This window comes from Notamacropus eugenii, chromosome 3, assembly GCF_028372415.1.
Source record: "Notamacropus eugenii isolate mMacEug1 chromosome 3, mMacEug1.pri_v2, whole genome shotgun sequence".
Taxonomy (NCBI): Eukaryota; Metazoa; Chordata; class Mammalia; order Diprotodontia; family Macropodidae; genus Notamacropus; species Notamacropus eugenii.
The window spans coordinates 17,291,983-17,310,080 of NC_092874.1; the positions used below are offsets into that span (position 1 = coordinate 17,291,983).

At 43.2% G+C, this 18,098-nt stretch overlaps 2 protein-coding genes across 8 annotated transcripts in view; one reads left to right on the top strand and one right to left on the bottom strand.

Moving 5' to 3' along the window:
* Nucleotides 1-4,025, top strand: part of NFE2L3 (NFE2 like bZIP transcription factor 3) — a 35,527-nt gene extending 31,502 nt beyond the window's left edge. For both annotated transcript variants that reach the window (XM_072650964.1, XM_072650963.1), the window contains one exon: nucleotides 1,880-4,025. In XM_072650964.1, the coding sequence (XP_072507065.1) occupies nucleotides 1,880-3,127 (1,248 nt within the window). In that variant the 3' untranslated portion in view covers nucleotides 3,128-4,025. The remainder of the gene's footprint in view (nucleotides 1-1,879) is intronic.
* Nucleotides 4,026-7,839: 3,814 nt separating this feature from the next.
* On the bottom strand, nucleotides 7,840-17,962 carry HNRNPA2B1 (heterogeneous nuclear ribonucleoprotein A2/B1). 6 transcript variants are annotated; one of them, XM_072650967.1, is made up of 13 exons: nucleotides 17,477-17,891; nucleotides 14,664-14,774; nucleotides 14,410-14,556; nucleotides 13,961-14,171; nucleotides 13,697-13,798; nucleotides 13,533-13,613; nucleotides 12,795-12,857; nucleotides 11,341-11,460; nucleotides 10,992-11,114; nucleotides 10,181-10,266; nucleotides 9,087-10,017; nucleotides 8,711-8,783; nucleotides 7,840-8,161 (listed from the first exon to the last, which is right to left on the bottom strand). In XM_072650967.1, the coding sequence occupies exons 1-10, from the start codon at nucleotides 17,480-17,482 to the stop codon at nucleotides 10,205-10,207; spliced, it is 1,026 nt and encodes a 341-aa protein (XP_072507068.1). In that variant the 5' UTR covers nucleotides 17,483-17,891; the 3' UTR covers nucleotides 7,840-8,161; nucleotides 8,711-8,783; nucleotides 9,087-10,017; nucleotides 10,181-10,204. The 6 variants fall into 6 exon arrangements, with proteins under 6 accessions (XP_072507068.1, XP_072507066.1, XP_072507071.1 ...); XM_072650965.1 differs by having other exon boundaries at nucleotides 8,703-8,783; XM_072650970.1 differs by having other exon boundaries at nucleotides 8,703-10,017; nucleotides 17,477-17,962.
* Nucleotides 17,963-18,098: the final 136 nt, after the last annotated feature.

Here is an 18,098-nt window from a genome sequence, read left to right on the forward strand (position 1 = left end):
AAGAGAAATCATAAGGGACTTCGTAAGGTTAAATAGTTTGCATTCCTACATGGGAAGATGATACTGGTAACTCAGAAAAACTTTCTCATATAGACAGAGGGCATGGGTATGAGTTGAATATGAAGGAACAATATCTTTAAAAAAATAAAATTAAGGGATGGGAAGAAGGAATGCACTGGGAAAGGTAGAATGGGGTTAAATTTTCTCACATAAAAGAGGCAAGAAAAAGCTTATACATTGGAGGGGAAGATGAGCAAGAGAAGGGGGAGTGACTGAACCTTACTTTCATCAGAACTAACTCAAAATGGTAATAAACATACACATTCATTATATGAGCTGCTGCAAAGTTGACATGTACTGTGTACAAAGTAATGGCAATAGTGTATGATGATCCACTGTGAATGTCGGCTATTCTCAGCAATTCCCAATGATCCAACACAACTCTGAAGGACTTAGGATGAAAAATGCTGGCATCTGAAGATGCTGTTGTCTGAATACAGATTGAAGCATCCTTTTTTAACTTTATTTTTCTGGAGGAGTTTTCGTTTTTTGTTTTTTTGTTTTTTGGTCTGCTTTCTTTCACAGTATGACCAATATAGAAATGTTTTCCATGACTACACATGTATAACCTATATCAAATTGCTTCTCAATGAGAGGAGGAAGGGAGAGAATTTGGAATTCAAAGTTTTAAAAACAAGTGTTAAAAATTGTTTTACATGTACTTGGGAGAAAATGAAATATTAAATAATTTTTTTTAAAAAAAGAAATAGTTATTACAATATTTTGTTTTATTTTAAAGGAATTGACAGACTTTAGCTTAAGAAGCCCTAGTGTAGTGGAGTTGTGTTCAAATTTCAGCCTTGCTTGTGTGTGAATCTAAGCAAGTCATTTTTCCCTTCTCTGGGCCTCAGTTTCCTCATCTGTAAAATGGGAGGGTTGGCCTAGAAGGTCTTTAAGGTCGTTTGCCATCTCCAGAACTGTGTGTGATCCTATGACGAAGTCACTTACCTTCCATGGGCCTCAGTTTCCTCATCTGTAAAATGGACATAATGTCCTTCTTTACAAGGTTCTTATAAGCATCAGATGAGATCATGAATATAAAGTGCATGTCCAGTGTAACATGCCATTATGAATAGGACATCTGTGCTGTTTTTCCTAAATAGACTTTCATCACGTTGCAGTTAATTTTTTAAATTCAATTCTGCCTTTATGTCAGGGCTAAAAGAGGCCACAGCCCCTCACCACAAAGAGCTCACCTGTTAACAGTAGGAGACATATAAAGACAAGGATACAGGGGAGGGTAGTGGAGGGGGCAGGGAGGGACAGAGACCCTACCTCCAACTCACCAACCAGGCAGTCTTTTGCCCCTTGGGTGGAGCCCCGTCAGCCCAACATAGGGGAGGACAGGGGTCCCCCAGGGATAGGCAGGCTCGCTTAGGCAGAACACAGGCTAGTGCCAGGTGAGCAGTCAGTACTTAATAAGTAATTAATAAAGGCTTGCAGATGAATTGATTGATGTGTTGGCAATCTGCAGCCCTGGAGGGAACACCCAAATCTCTTTGATGAGTGACTGAAAACAGCATTTATTAAGCAATTACTGTGTGCTAAATAAGAGGTTTTTTCAAAAAAGAGACAGTCTCTGGCCTTGAAGGGCTGGTGTTCTTCGAGGGGAAGCCTGCCAGTGCCCTTCAGGGTGGGATGACCCTGAGGGAAGGTAGGGGCTCATGCCTCTGGATTTCTGTCCGTTTGCAGAATGCCTCTGGCCATCCTTTACTGATAGAAGCTCCCTGCTTTCTCCTAGTTCCACCCCCAAATCCAAACCCTCCCTTCCAACAACCAAGGAAGATGTCAGAGGTCTGTGCTTTGTCATCCTTTCCAGGGCATCTCGTCTCAGCCCCTGCCGCTTTTCTGTAACAGTAGCAGTGACATTGTGGACCCTCCCAGCCAGTACAGCATGAACTTCAGTCAGGCGATTAGTCACAACGTCAGCCTCCAGGAGGCCATGTTGTTGTGCCCAGACGCATCCAGAAGAGACCAGAGAGCCAGACATCCACAAACCCAGGATGTATTCTTATCACTGAATTCCAGCAATGCCCTTCCTCTTCCAGGGACGGATTGGGCAGGACTTTTTCCATCTACTGAGAGTAGGATCAGGAACCTAACAGCCCAAGACCTTCTCTTGGACCTTGATGAAAATATATTTGATGAGATAAATTTAATATCTTTTGCCATGGAGGAGGGCTTTGACTTGATGGAAGTTTCCCAGCTTTTTGAAGAACCAGATTCAGATTCTGGACTTTCCTTAAATTCCAGCCACAGCAGCACATCTATGACCCATCCTAATTCATCAGCTTCCCTGTGTGATGAAGAAGGTGCCGTGGGTTACAGCAGTAATGCTGAATCTCTCTCCCTGAATCAGGGAGTAGAGGGAGCTGTCGGAGGTCATTGGCCAGAGACCAGTGAGCTGTGCCATATACCAGGTTCAGATGCTTCTGGAGAACCTGCATTGGAGCATATTCTTCATAACCACACTTACTACCACCTTCTGCCAAGTCCACCTTCATCTGAAGCTCTCCTTCCATGGCCCCAGAAGTCCCAGACTGTAAGAAGGAGCGGCTACCTCAGTGATCAGGACAGCTCCCTTAGCCAGGACGAACACCACGCCAAAACCCTGTGCCTTCCCTTCTCGGTGGAGGAAATTGTCAGCATGCCTGTTGACTCCTTCAACAGTGTGTTAGCCAAGAGCTTCCTGACAGATACGCAGGTGTCCCTGCTCCGTGACATCCGAAGAAGAGGCAAAAATAAAGTCGCTGCCCAGAACTGCCGCAAACGCAAACTGGATGTGATTCTAAGCCTGGAGGAAGATGTGTGCAACCTTCGAGCCAAGAGGGAGAACCTTCAACTCGAGAGGGCCCAGTATAGTAAGTCACTTCATCTCATGAAACAGAAGCTACACAACGCTTACAGGGATGTTTTCAGTAGATTAAGGGATGACCAGGGCAGGCCTGTCAACCCCAACCTGTATACTCTTCATTGTCACCAGGACGGCAGCGTTTTGATTGTGCCCAAAGAACTGATAACTTCCAGTCTTAAAAAAGACAATCAAAAAGAAAAGGAGAGAAAATGAGGGGAGGAATTCTATACAATTGACTTCTCTGGAGGGAATGTTACACTGGTGAAGGACTCCAGGGAAAATGGAGTCACGTTAACAACTGAAATGGAATTGTGAACCTGTTGAATCTTGGTGACATCTAACTTGGCACAGTCTAGCCCATAGGAGGTTGCTGCTGTCTAGCAGTGCTTGTTCTTGAATGATCAAATTAACATTTAACTGGCCCAAAAACCCAATCCAGGATTTCAGGTTTAGTTCCTTGGTGGGCATTGCTATCCGGGACAGCTATGTTTTTCAACAAGTCTTCATACGGTAGGTACCACACTACCACCACCAACCTCCCCTTTCGTCCCAAAAATCTTTGAGTCAAATTCAGGGTGTGAAAGTATGGGACAACTACCCAGGCATTTTGGGTAATGGCCACATCTTATAAGACAGTCACTTCCAAGCCAAAAAAAAAAAAAAAAAGATCCTGTGTGTTAGAAAAAGATTCCACGTTTTCTTATGGAGTAATATCTTGAAATTCAAAGTGGTCTTGTTCTTGTTGAGTTTTGTCTGACTCTGACCCCGTTTGAAATTTTCCGGGCAAAGATACTGGACTGGTTTGCCATTTCCTTCTCCAGCTCATTATGCAGATGAGAAAACTGAGTCAAACAGGGTGAAGTGACTTTTCCAGGGTCACACAGCTAGTTGAAGTGCCTGAGGCTAGATTTAAACTCAGGCCTTTCTGACTCCAGGCCCAGCTGCCCCAAAGTGACTTGAGTTTTTTCAGATTTTGTTTTCTTTTAGTCTGTTAGCACTGGAGCCCAGATCACAGTCAGCTTTTCCAAAGCATCTTTTAGTCAAAATTTTTGTGAATACTTAATTTATGTATTTTTCCTGCTATGAAAATAAATTATGTATTTCTAGAAAACTAGTTTTTTCCTTATGTTCCCCCCCGAAGATGTCCTGGTGGCAATTCAGACTCTTCCTCCATATATCTACACTGAAATTGTGAGCAAACTGGCATTGCTGATTCGTTACTTTAGGCCTGCTCTGGAAACAGGCATAATTTTCAGTTCTCTGAGGTGCTTTATTATCAACGAATGGCTTTTTTTTTCCTGAACACCTGACCTTATTTCTTTGCTGCTCTGAAAGAAAAATTATCCTGCTGGTCTTTAGCATAGGGTTTTATTTGGAAACTCCTTTTTAAACACTGAATTTTCAATGACTTTTCAAAACCAAAAGAATTTGCGTATGTGATTGAATTTGGATGAAATGGACGGATCAACCAAACTGGATGGCCCACCTTTAAATGACAGAGAATCCTTATTTCCAAAGTTTTGCAATAGAGAGACCACCTTCAGAACTTTGTGCCTTGTTCCTGTTTCTTTCAATTGTTACTTTGTTTTGTTTTCAGTTAAGCAGTCTCTTCCATAAAGTACAGAGGGAGTTTAGAAATATGCTGTTTCCAGATGTTGAAAATACGACTGTTTAAGTAGGTCTGTTTTAGACATCTTTAGGGAGAGATCATCAGAAAGGCCGTCCTGATGAGAACACAAGGCTAGTGTGATGATAATCATCGTGAAACCCTGTGCCAAAGAGTCGTTTGGGAATGTCTCCACTGCGCCTGATGAAAAAGGCCAGGATGAATTGTACTTTTCTTAATGGAATAAATATGTAGTGATTTGTATCTTCTGCCCCTCCCACTGATGTTCATGACATTGTCAGACCCCCAACTGTCCAGCCTGGCACTGGGCCTTACAGCCCACCCTGGTCTTGCTGTGGAAGGGAGAAAGGCCCGCTTTACAAAACTCTGTACCTCAGCTCAATGGCAGTCTCCCCATCACATTTTTGCCTTAGACACATCTTTCCTTGATACAGGATACAGGGATCCTATCAAGAAATGTTCCTGAGGCTGTGTTAAACTAGCCATCCTTCCTTCAGATGCAGTCTTCCCCTTCATAAACTGAAGAATTTTGACAAACCTCCCGCACCCTTCTCCCCTCCCCCCCAAAAAAGGAATAAGGCTCAGAATGTTTATTCCAGCAATATAACGTCCAGGTCTTTGATCAGGATTCAGAATGACAAAATATTAACTAGCATGCAACTAAGTTTCTTGAATTAAGGATTGGACACAAACTATGACAAAATTGTAAAGGACTTTATGTCCAATGGGAAATTTTTGCCCAGTTCAGTGAATTCACTAGACATATATGTGGTTTGCAGGCCATTCAACAAGTCTGAATGAACTGTGCTAACCCAAGTCTCTAGCTCCCTCACACCTCAGGGTACTACTCAATCTGATTGGTAGTCCTATGTCCTTCAGAGACCAGCATCTGCTCTCAGCATCTCAAGCAAGCGATCATGCAACAGGCCCTTAATGGAAGACCTAATCTAATGAGAACCAAATCCTTCCTGCCCAAAGCTGGGCTCCAGTTCCACTTGGGAGTTTCCCCTATCGAGATGGAAGCCAACTGCATTCCAATTAAAACAAGTCTAACCCTTTTCCCTTGTGGGCAGCCCTTGCAGATCTCCATCCCTCCTCCCTCACAGCCACTAGGGGAAACCTTCAATTACCCAACGCAATCTTGTCTCATTGTCACTGGGTATCATCCTACGTGAAGCCTTCCTCTGGGTTGCCACTTTTCCCTTAAATTTTTTTTGTGGTACCTTCTGCAGACCACCTTGTTACTACTGAAAAAAAGCATTAAGGAAAAAATACGATTTTCCAAATGTCTTGGACACTTGTTAGACAGCAAGAGGAATTGGTCCATTTGTTTTCTCTCCCTGAGTTGACTGGGAAGGACTTCAGTTGTTGGACCCCCTCAAGGCAAAGCTCCTGGAGTGGTTTGCCATTTCCTTCTCCAGCTCATTCTACAGATGAAGAAACTGAGGCAGACAGGATGATGACTTACCCAAGGCCACCGGTAGCACAAATCCAAGGCTAGATGAGCCTCCTGCCCTCCGGACCCCGTATTCTATCCACAAAGCCACCTACCTAACCCTCGTTGCCTTGGCATGGGGAAGGTGGCATTGACTTGGAGTTCCATAAGAAATGGGGCAGCTCTTGGCTGTTTGTCACCAATCTACGTGTAACTAATGTTCCTCTCAAATGGAGTTTGCTTCTGTCCCTGAACAATTCAGGCACATGGTAGTACATGTTGAACTTGAGAATACCAATTTCCAGCAGGTAAATTCTTGCAAGCAACAGTCATTGCCGAGATATAATTTACTTTGAACCTTATGTTCCTGAAACTACCCACGAAATTAGGAGCAAGTCCCACCAGTTACGTTGTTGATAACAAAGTGGGATCCCAGCTCCATAAACAGCAATTTAGAACTTTATTCAGGAAATCAACGCTACCACTAAGCTGCTGTGAGATCTGGCCATGTCTCACGTGCACCATTCAAGCCCTACCGTGTTTGGATTTTTCTAAAGCCTGGCAGTAAAACCTTACATAATGCTCATCACTGTGTCCAATGTCCTGGCCCACCCCTAAAGCAGCTCCACCACGTGTAGGAATTGCACAAGCAAGTGGGGTTTTCTCATTTACAACAGCCAAAACTACTTTCTGGGCACACGTGTGACACAATACTGTTGTGAATGGCCTTACAAAACATTTTAATGCATAGATAACCCCAGGATATCCTTTGCCACAGCTTAATGAGAAGTTTCAATTTTAACAACTTGACCAGCCTTTAAAAAAAAAAATCCAAAGCACAAAAAGTAAACCCTGCTTTTGAGCCTTTCATCAACTAAACAAAACTCACATGACCCCACAATGAGCATGTTTTAACATCGGTATCTGAAGTGTTTCTGTTCCAGAGTTTATAAAGTTCATTTGCTTTATTTGGGTAGTAACTTCTTAGTCAAACATTCCATCACTCGCATCCACACGACTGTAAAGGGATAGAAGTCATCTTCCACAGTTACAGCACTTTTTAAAAGGGTCATTTTATTAAACCCTCTCTTTGGATACCATCTAACCACATGGTTCCACACCACCCATCCTCCAAACAGTACTCTGTGCAGCTCACTGCTTTCTCCAAGCTCTTGGAAAACTGTCTCAACTACCAAGACATGACCACCACCAACCCCAAGTTTTCCTTCATGTTATTCTGAACACCGTACCTAAAGTGAGATTCACCGTACTTGTGCACGGAGCCTGCATTTAGCCCTGGGAACATCATTTCTAGTCCTGACCACAGCTAAGGTTCAAGCCAGCCAAGTAGTCATCTGTGAGGCATGCCTCACACCTGTACATCTTTGTCAAACCACTTAAAGACAGTCCATATTTGGGGTTAAATTCTTACATTTCTAGTTGACCTTAAAAAAAAAAAAAAAGACCCTTGGGGGTGAGGTGGAGAAGAGTTTGAGAGCATTTTTAAGACAAGTGCAACATTCTCCAAGTACAATCGGATCACAATTTCCACGTGTTTAACTTGAAGTGATTCACAATGTTGTTTTAAAAGGTTTTAAAGGAGCCATTTTTCTCTGTAGAGTTAGTAAAATCTGTCATCATCTAACATTAAGAAAGCCAGGTAAACAGAAAAACTCAGGTTTATATAAAAATATAGTAAAATATACAAGGGTGGTTAATTCAAGCAAAACAGAATCCACATTCTTGTCAAATGTGCAGGTTTTAAATGAATACTTAATGCGTAGCAGTATTTATTTTGGACAGCTACAAGCCTATGAAATAAAAAAATGCACACATTGTGTGTATAATCATCACACAAAGTACTTGGATAAAAAAATGTTTATTTTAAAAACTTAAAAAAAAAAAGCTGTTCTGTCTGTTCACAAAACCTCTTTAAAACACCATACAATTTTAATGCTGGCGAGTAAGCTGAATTTTTGATGTTTACAGACAATTCTCATCACCATTAATTTGAACTGATTGTTTTGAATTATCATCCAAATACATTTCCCTTTCAACTAAAAGTGCTTTTAAAAAATGAAGGCACCAACAAGAAATATATTCAGATGGTACAGAATTTCTTATTTCTTGAAGACATTCTGTGGCTGAGAACTTCTTCATTAGTTACCTGCAGCAAGACCCATTCCTGCCAAAGAAAAAAGAAGTATCTGAAGAGGATTTATCAGCGTGTGCTCCAAAGCAGCTACCAATCACTTCAGTGGGGGCCGGAGATTGACTCCTGATGGGCATATCCCACCCCTGGCAATAAGGCCTAGTGTACAACTTTCAGTTTTCACAAGTAACTAACTTCTAAGTCCTATAGGCTTATAGATGGAAATCACCCTAGGCTGTCCACTTTTACACAATGCTACCAGAGAAGAATGAAATGTTTGCCATGGGTTAATCCAATGGAATTTTGCTGCTTGGGATATGGGGAGAGGCACATGGTTTATATATAATGCACATATTCTAAGACATTATATGTAACTGGAAAACTGCACTTGGTTATTAGAGGAAAAAAAGCCCTGCTCTAGTATGTTGTCCTCAAAGAGATCTCTTATTTCACTCCATTGTGACTTGAGAATAAGTGTCAAGATGGAATATATGGTTTATTGAATTTTTCGAGGTCTACCTTTTTGCTCAACACCACTGGAGGAGCCCCAAGAAAAGCTTTATTTAATGATCACCTGCTTGCCTCAGTTGTTGAAAGGTAGCACTTTACAGTCCCTGTGGCAGCAGATTATGCTTGTCCTTGGTTCATATCAATGCTAAATTCCAGCAGGGAAAAAAATGATATGTTAAAGTACCAGAATCTTCATCACGAAGAGGAAAAATAAAAATAAATGAAATTAAATTCCCTCCCAAAAAAGCCAAAAAGCTCCCCAATGTCAATTTAATATATTGGAAAACAGGATTCACAAAATTATTTGAGTTGATAATGGTTAACTCAATTTATTTGCTATGTTAAACTACATATAAATAATCACTATACTGACATAGAAGACTGTCATATAGTATTAGTTCATCTTTTTTGGGAACAATTAAGAAAGAAAAAGTAAATAAAATCTTACCTAAAGCAGTTTAACTGAAGCTTAGAACTATTTTTCTCTACACACCCTCAGCTTTCGATGGCATCCTTCTAAAACTATGGCAGTTAAAAGTTTTGTAGAAACACAGCCCAGTTTTTTAAGACCGGCTGATTTTAGTAGCCGTCAAGAGTTCTCTTGTACTAGACCTGTGTCCCTGGAAGAGTACCTCGCTGGGGATATCTCCTTGCATTGAAGAAGCAGCATCTAAAAGATCTAAAAAGGTGTTTCTCTTTGCAGAGATATCCCTTCAGTTATCTAGATACTTTTATCCTGATGAATTGCAGACAACACACTTTTCTGATCAGCATTTAAATTTACATATGTAACAATAGCTTAGCAATGGACTTAATTATATACTACCCCCTCCTTAACTTTAAAATAAAAAGTCTATAATTACACAATTTCCTTTAGAATTATTTTATTAAATCATAAATGTACAACAGCTTCTTAACTCTACACACGCACTTAAATTTTTTAAAGGAAAACGTTATGTCTTATTACACCATGATCCTGGCTAATAGCTTTTCAAAACTTTGAGAAAAATCTTAAAAAAGAAGGTTTCACATGTCACCTGAAACTTACAAATTTAACATTATCAAAGAAGGAATGCTTCTACACTCTTACAAAGACCACTAGAAAGAAACAACAATTAAAAAGCTAAGAAACTGTCTCAAAGGCATTTTTTTGTGTTTTTTGTGTTTTTTACAATCCTTCCTCCACAGTAAGGTAATGTTATTAAATAATCCAATCCATTCACAAAATGGCTCTCTGCATCTGCTCTGGTGTCTTCTGCCATATCACTGCATATTTATGCATGACTGAGATAAGAGTTTCCTTAACATTGTTATTTCGATAACCTGAAGCTGTTCTGTTACCTCTGGGCTCTCATCCTCTCCTATTTATACAGTGAAGCCTGTTTCAACAGAAGTAAAGAGTAAAAAAAAAATAGGTTATGAAATTATCCATCTAACCAGTTTTTAAAGGAAAGATAACATGAGCCTAAAAAGCTTTTACTCCTGCAGCTAGGTCTCCCAAGAGAAATAGCAATCGTAGTACTCTCATAAAAATCCACTTACCCATGGCCAACAGGCAGAAAAAGCTCAATAGCGGCTCCTCCCTCCATAACCCCCACTTCCTCCACTGCCTCCGGGACCATAGTTCCCTAAAATTTTAGGACAGAAAGTAAGCATTGTTATCTTCAACAAGTCTACTGGCCAAGATTTGTAGGACAAATAACATTTTAACACTGAGATTTTTAAAAAGCCACTTCCTAACTCACTACAGTTAGGGACAAAGTTCTTAGAGGAATCTTTGCACATACACATCAGGATTTCCATCAAATGTAGCCACCACCTAAGTACACGTCATCAGGATTTTCAGTGTTTAAGAAATTCAGATTTTTTTTAAACCTCTGAAGGTCCATTTTTGAGTGCTAAGTCAACAACTGAAGAGGGGGGCTTCTCCCTCTGTTCAGAGATCACAACCCTTTTAAAATTTCCTAAAAACATCCCTAAGGAATTACTTGGGCCAGAACTACCAAGCAGGATTAAGCTTACTTAAATCAACATCCAGAATTCTATCTGCTGACATGCTTTACAAAAAAAAATTTACAAAAACAATGGTCTGGTTTCATGCCAGGCCATGAGCAGTTTTACAATTCTGGATTAGTTTTAACAGCTCTTTTTCAAATTGGTGACCCTCACAAAAATAGTGCTTTTAGTATAAACGTACTTTCTTGAATTCAACGTTTAGAATGAGGCAACAGAGAAAAAAAAAAAAAGGTTGTATCAATACCCTCCAAGTTACACTTCATTCACTTTAAAAGATGCCTGACAAAACTGTCTACTTAGAAGAACCAGAGAGGTTAATTAAGATTCCATTCAGTACCTCCACCATACGGTCCCCCCATGTTCCTGCTACCACCGAAGTTCCCGCTCTTCATCGGGCCATAGTTGGAAGGCTGCTGATTGTAGTTTCCAAAATCGTTGTAGTTCCCACTTCCGTAATTGCCTGTTAAACGTCAGAGACGATTAAAGTACAGCAGCCGTGTGTGATGAGTCAACTTTAACATTGAAATATGTGCTACTTATTTTTAAGACAAACCTCAAAAAGTAACTACAACAATAGTAATGCCTCTCTACACTTCTAAATTGACAATATTACATTCAAGTGCTAAGTCATTTTAAATTCCAAATTCATATTTTCCCCACACAAAGTTTTCACATGAATTGATTACCTCCTCCATAGTTGTCATAACCACCTCCGTAGCCCCCACCCTGGTTGCCATAGCCAGGTCCTCCACCACCATATCCTCCTCTTCCTCCTCCATAACCAGGACTACCTCCAAAATTGCCACCTATTATAAAATAAGCCTTTCAGTAATTGCTTAATATCTTCAAAGTCAGAGAACTGTTCAATCTGAGGAAGCATAGCAATCTACAAAGTGCTATTTGAGAGTTTTCTAGTTAACTTTTGCAATCAGAAAATGTTACTTTATTTTTGTTATCTACGTGCTGGCACATAAGGCACCTAAGAAATTTTCCCTTTCCCTCCAACCCTAAACAAAATGAAAAGCATCGCCCCTGTTTTGGACAGCAACTGCAACAACCAGAAAATTTCTACACAATAGCCATGGTTTCCCCCCAAAATAAAGGGCTAAAAAGGGGTGGGAGTAGGGTGGTACTGGCTCCTGGTTACTAGAACTCCTTTTCCACTCAGCTCTGGACTTCTGTCCAATTTTCTTGCTAGATATTTGTCCATCTGAGAAGCATTAAATATCCAGATTCCAACTCATTCTTATCTTACTCTCTCAAATCCCGAGTTTGTCATTCTCTAAAACAAAAATCTGGACCCTCTAGTAACAGTAAGGACAATAGGGAAAGGGTGTAAATCACTTATAATACTAAATAAAGTTTCCTACCAAAATGTGCACAATCTGAACTAATTTTTAAATATATCATGTAAACATGAACTTTTAAAAATTACACCAAGATGCAACATTACACATTAAATATTCAACAGGACCATTTTATTCACTGACCTCAAAACTTTAAGTTTTGAAAATCAAAGCCTAAAACAATAAAGAGGGTAAAAGACTTTCTACTAGAAATCTGTAAGAAATATAAAATGGGTGGGAACTCTGCAAAAGGAAACAAAAAATCACCTTGACTACTTTGTGGGTCACAAATTCCATGGCAAATCACAGAACATCTTAAGTAAAGGATTAAATAAAATAAGGAACAGCTGCACTACAAGTTGGCTCCTTCTCAAGGGCTATTTTTCATTACCTTTTTATCCTGAGTTCTGTCTAAGCAGCAGCTGTGCTCAGACTTCCTGTTCTACTTAGACACTTAGTAAAAAGCCAGTAGGCCCAGATAGTATTCCAAATACTGGAAGATAAGGAATGCAGAATTTCCAACCTCAAGTCACTAAGTTTGTTGTTAATCACATACTAAAATGATCATTTTAATTTCTGTGGATGGGGCTCATTAACAGTACCAGGAGGTACTACAACAAAATATCACTTAGTTGGGGGAGGGGGGGAGGGAACTACTTTCGGGAACCCTTGATCAGAACATAACCTACCTATAACCAATGTTACCTACCTATATACCTACCTATAACCAATACTAAACAAGTAGGCATATTATAGAGCAACTCCCCACCCCCCACAACCATCTTAAAACTAACCTCCTGGTCCTCCTCCGTATCCATTGTAACCATCTCCAAATCCACGACCACTTCCATATCCATCTGTTGGGAGAAAATGAGATGTCAAGCACTCCAAAGACTTACAAAAGTATACTGGCTGCTGAATCTACTTACCAAACTTCTTTCAATGACCCTTTCTGCCTCCTAATTCCTATTTTAACATTTTTGTCTTTTCTCATTTAATCTTCTCAGTTTAAATTTTCTAACTATGAAACGGATTTATGTTGCTTTTACCCCACTAAAGGCAACTCAAGATTTAGAATGTCTTCTAATTCATTTTAAATACACAAAAATTTTATGTCCTTAATGCTTAATTGAATCAAGTAGATTGTATTTTTAAAAGTCCTAGCAATGTGGCTTAGACCTCAATTAGAATACTTATGCCCCCCCCCCATTCATTTCAAAAGCTGCTGGGTTGAAAGGGCACTTTTTCAGGTCCAAGTAACAGGCAAGGTAGCAACTTGAAGGCCATGGGTAATTACACACTTGGTGTGTAATCACTGGTTATGTCCAGCCATCATTTCAAATTATTATTAAGCATGCAAATGGTGACAAGCACACCATTTAAAAGAAAATTTGTTTCTTCAAAGTACTGAGAATGAGATGGTAAACTTTTATTAGACTGGCAAGACTTAAGTCAAATAAATTCTAAGAATTATTTGTATTCGATAGTTGAGCCTGTTTGTATCTCAACTATTATGCTGCATTTGGACTTACCAGATCCCCCTCTAAAATTGCTTCCTGGGCCTGGTCCAAAATTTCCGCCACCACCACGGGAATCCCCAAAACCAAAGTTTCCTGCAAACAATCACTCACATTAGCACCAAGCTTCCCTCACCCGGAATAAGGCAGTTAGTCTGATGAGAAGAGAACCACATTACCTCCTCTTCCACTCCTAGAACTTTGCACTTCCTGCATCTCTTGTCTAGATAAAGCTTTTCTGACTTCTGCGTTATGGCCATTGATGGTATGGTATTTTTGCACTGAAACACAAGTTCAGAATTTGAGAATCAACCAGCATCCTGCATTTTTAAATCTTTTTTTTTTTTAATTTGGAGAAAAGTTCAATGCTTTAAAAGAAAAAGGGCAACAAAAAAGTTTTTCCAAAGACACTACATAGAAAACAAAAGTTGTAATTTACTTACATACAATTTTATCCACAGGATCATGGTCATCAAATGTAACAAAACCAAAGCCCCTTTTTTTACCAGACTGTCTATCTGTAATTATTTCAATAGTATCGATTTTCCCATATTCCTCAAAGTAATCTCTAAGGTGATGTTCCTCAGTGTCTTCTTTAATTCCACCAACAAACAGTTTCTTCACAGTAACATGAGCACCAGGTTTTCCAGATTCCTAGGACACAAGGATATTAATACAAAATGTTACTTGCAAACTAAACCATACATTTCACCTAAGGAAAATGTGTTTCCTGCTATGAAACCAAATGGTCAAAGAGAGCAAAAAAAAAAAAAAAAAAAGGCTGGGAGAGAAAAGCTGGTCAAAATTTTAAACTCACAGCCTCTGGAAAGACTTGGATCAAGTTCACCATTGCAGAACAATTAGACCCTCAGTCAAGTTCCTTTCTGCTCACCTCTCTGGCTACTGCTCTTTTCGGCTCCACCACTCTTCCATCAATTGAATGAGGTCTTGCAGACATAGCTGCATCCACTTCAGCCATGGATGAAAATGTTACAAAACCAAATCCCCTTGATCTTTTGCTTGCAGGATCCCTCATAACCTATAAAACAGAAAACTGAATCTGTTACCCAATAAATACAATGTAACAGCATTTACGTCAAAGCATTTTTTAAGTTTGCATTGTCAAGAAGTTCAAAGACAATTTACCACACAGTCTGTGAGTTTCCCCCATTGTTCATAGTAGTTTCTCAGACTTTCTTCCGTGGTTTCAAAGCTCAGGCCTCCAATAAACAGTTTACGGAACTGTTCCTTTTCTCTCTGCAAACAAAAATAGGAGCACCGAGATTTAGTCACTTTTGCTGGTACTTTATGGAGCTCCTAAATGCTTATTTTCACTTAAGTTTTCTGAATTCTTTATAAATATAAGCCATCTATAGTTAGAGTGATCATCAAAAGGTTTCTGTGTTTCTGGAGTGTTCAAACCAGAGCCAGTGTGGTAAACTTCAGAGCTGAAGATTAATTTCCATCTCCTGTGTGCCCTCTAGCGATGGTTCCAATAAATCTCAAGACAGGCCAAGTATGTGCCATAAATGAACTGAAAGGGACACTTCTTTCATTACTCAAAGTTGTCCACCAGTTTAGGAGGAAAAAAATAACTTTTAAAAATTTTTCACCATTGTTTATTAGTAAAAACTAATGGCCTCATAACCTGAAATATTTTATTTAGTTCACATGTTTATTATGCGGAATAAAAAACTTAATAGCTGAAAACAGTTTCCACAAATTACACAGGGAGCTAGCACTTCCAAATTTTATAGTTAATACACTCCCAAAAATTTAAGTCAGAGGAGCCCTAATACACACCTTGAACTTATAGAATTCTTACAGCTTTCCAAAACAAATCATCTCATTTGATACTAATTAAACCACTCCACCAAGTTATTAGCACTATTTTACAGATGAAGAAATTGATGCAGATCACACATCTAAGTGGCAGAAGGGATTAAAAATAATTTTAAGATGACTACTGTAATTCAGGTGAACCGGAAGTGTAATCCTGCTCTAGTAACTGATGATCCTATGATCATCGTTGTGTACTGAAAACACACATTTCACTAAAGTTTAGAAGTGATTTTTGCATTTTCAAGTTAAGAGTCAAACTGCAGACAGCCTTAAAGTCAATTATAAAAACATGTTTCAACTACAATCCTCAAAGACAAATAAGGATAATAGGAGTACTGCTTCCCAAGTCTCAAAAGAGATTTAGATAATTAAAAAAAATTCAGCGTCAAGTACTTGTGGAAATACTAATTCCTAACAAACTTCCTTGAAACTATTCAGATGTATCCCTCATTCAAGTTTTCAATAATCAAAGCTGTAAATTGCAACAAAGTGAATCACAATTTCAAGTAGTGTTGAGACTTAGAACATAAAGGGTTTTTTGGAAAAGTTCATCTTTTAAAAAATAAGGTTCTCTAGGTTTATTGAGCCTGAATTCTGAAGATACCACAAATATCGGTATTTAGTTGTTACAGCTTCTTTTCCAAGTTGTAAGATTCCCAGTTCTCACTCGTTTCTATTCTGGGCTGCAAACCTCTTTAAAATTAGATTCAAGTACGTCTAAGACTGTGATGCTTCAAATCCTTAAGTCTTTACGGAAGGCAAAGAACAGCCAGAACCTGCTCAGACTCCAAGGAAGACTGCCTGCCCGCCATGCTCAGGGCATGGCCACGTGGTGTCTACAGAAGAAAGCGCACGACATGGAGAGGCCCGTTTCGCCTCCTTTTCTGTGGTGACCTTGGCCGGCGAGCTCTCCTGTGGTTTGTGAAAGCTCAGCCTTGGGGTCAGCGGGGTGCACTCGGTGAAGTGTCTCGCAACAGCAACATCCCTGACCCAAACTCTAACCCTCGATCCCGCAGCGCGAGCCACCGCCAGGCCTAAACGGGGGCCCCGCGTCCGCTCGGCCTCCCCCGAGCAGCGCTGCTCTCGGGGCGACGCCGCTAAGTCTAGCCCTGAAGGTAGAACGATCCTGTTCCTTTTAAGGGACTTCCATGATCCCCCCCAAGCCCGCAGACAAAGGGCGCAGCCGCGTCGGGACACCGGCCGTTTGGCTGGGCGGAGGCTGGAACTTTATCACTCAATTTCCTCCGACGCCCCGCTGGGCCGGCCCCGGATTCCATTAATTAGGCCTCGGGGAGAACCTTCCCCCGCAGCGCCTTGGGCCTCCCGGCCCCCAACAGCGGCAGGCGCACGCGTGGTCCCGGGGGAGCACGCGGCGCCGCTCCCCTCCCCCCCCCCCCCCCCGAGCCGCGGGAGGCCGCCCCACCCCCCCTTTGTACAGGGCCGAGCACGTGGTCCCGCGCGGGAGGGAGGCCGGGGGAGGGGGGATGGGCACGGATGGCGCAGCAGCTTTTCTGGCCGCCCTCCCCTCCCCCCGGGCCCGGCCTCGGCCCGGCCGCCCCCCGCTCACGCCGAGGCCTCCGGGGGCGCCCTCCCCGCCGGCTCCGGGGCCCAGGGCGTCACTTCTCGCAGCCAAGGTCGGCGCGGCCTCAGGGACGGGTGGGCGAGCGGGGGTCCGGGGCGACTGGCCCGAACCGAGACGGGCCGAGACCGCGCGACCCGAGGGGGCCTGACCACGGCGGCCGGGCCGGACCAAGACCAGGGATCGGGGCGGCGGGGCGGGAGACCGGGCTCGGAAAGATGGCGGCGCTGGGCGCGGCGTCGGGAGCGCGCCGCGGGGCCGCGCCTCTCCCACGACTTTGCCGCCGTCCAAACGGCCGGGCCCAGCGCGGGAAGCTGGGCCGGCCCAGGCGGGCTGAAGGCAGCCTCGGGCTCGGCGGGGCCTCTCGGGCGGCCTGGGCCGGGGGGGGGGAGGGGGTCACCCTGGGTCCGGCCGCCCCTCCCCCATCTCCCCGCCGCGCGTAGGCTAATGGCGCCGGCGGCCCGGGGCGGGGGGGGGGGGGTAGCCGGGCCATCCTCCCCCTCGAACCTCCCAGCGCCCCGGCCGGGCCCCGACTCACCTCCATGGCGGCGTCGGTCGCCTCAGGCCGGGGCCCCGCAGCCGAGCGAGATGAGAAGGATCTCCGCGGACGGGCGCGAACCGGACTCGTCCTGACGCCGGTGGGGGGGGCTGCCGTGCCGCGGCCAAGAAAAGCGCACCGCCGCCGGCTGCTGGGCGCAGGGTCCGAGGCGGGGAGCGAGGGCGGCCGGAGAGCACAGCGACGAGCCGGAGGAGCGGGCGGAGGCGGCGGCTCTGGCGGCGGCGGCTGCTGCGACTGCTGCTGTCGCTCGCGCTGCTGCCGCTTTTCTAGAACCTTCCCTCCGACCAACGCGTCTTCCCCTCCGCCTACGTCAGTGCGGCTGCGCAGACGCACTAACGGCCGCCAACGGCGCGGCCGGGCTGCGCTCGCCTTACGCCAACGGCGCACCCCGCCCCCGCAGGGCGGTGCCTGGCGCCATTGGCGTCCACGCGGCCTGGGGCCGGGCGCAGAGCGCGAGGAGGCGTAGAGGGCGTCTCAGAATTGCGCACGGCCCCCGCCTCGGCGCAGGGCGGGGGAGAAACGGTCGCGCAGTTTGAAATTTACACAGCCCCCGCCCCGCCCCCGCCCCGGGGCCCCGACGGGCTCCGTCCGCCCCCTCCCC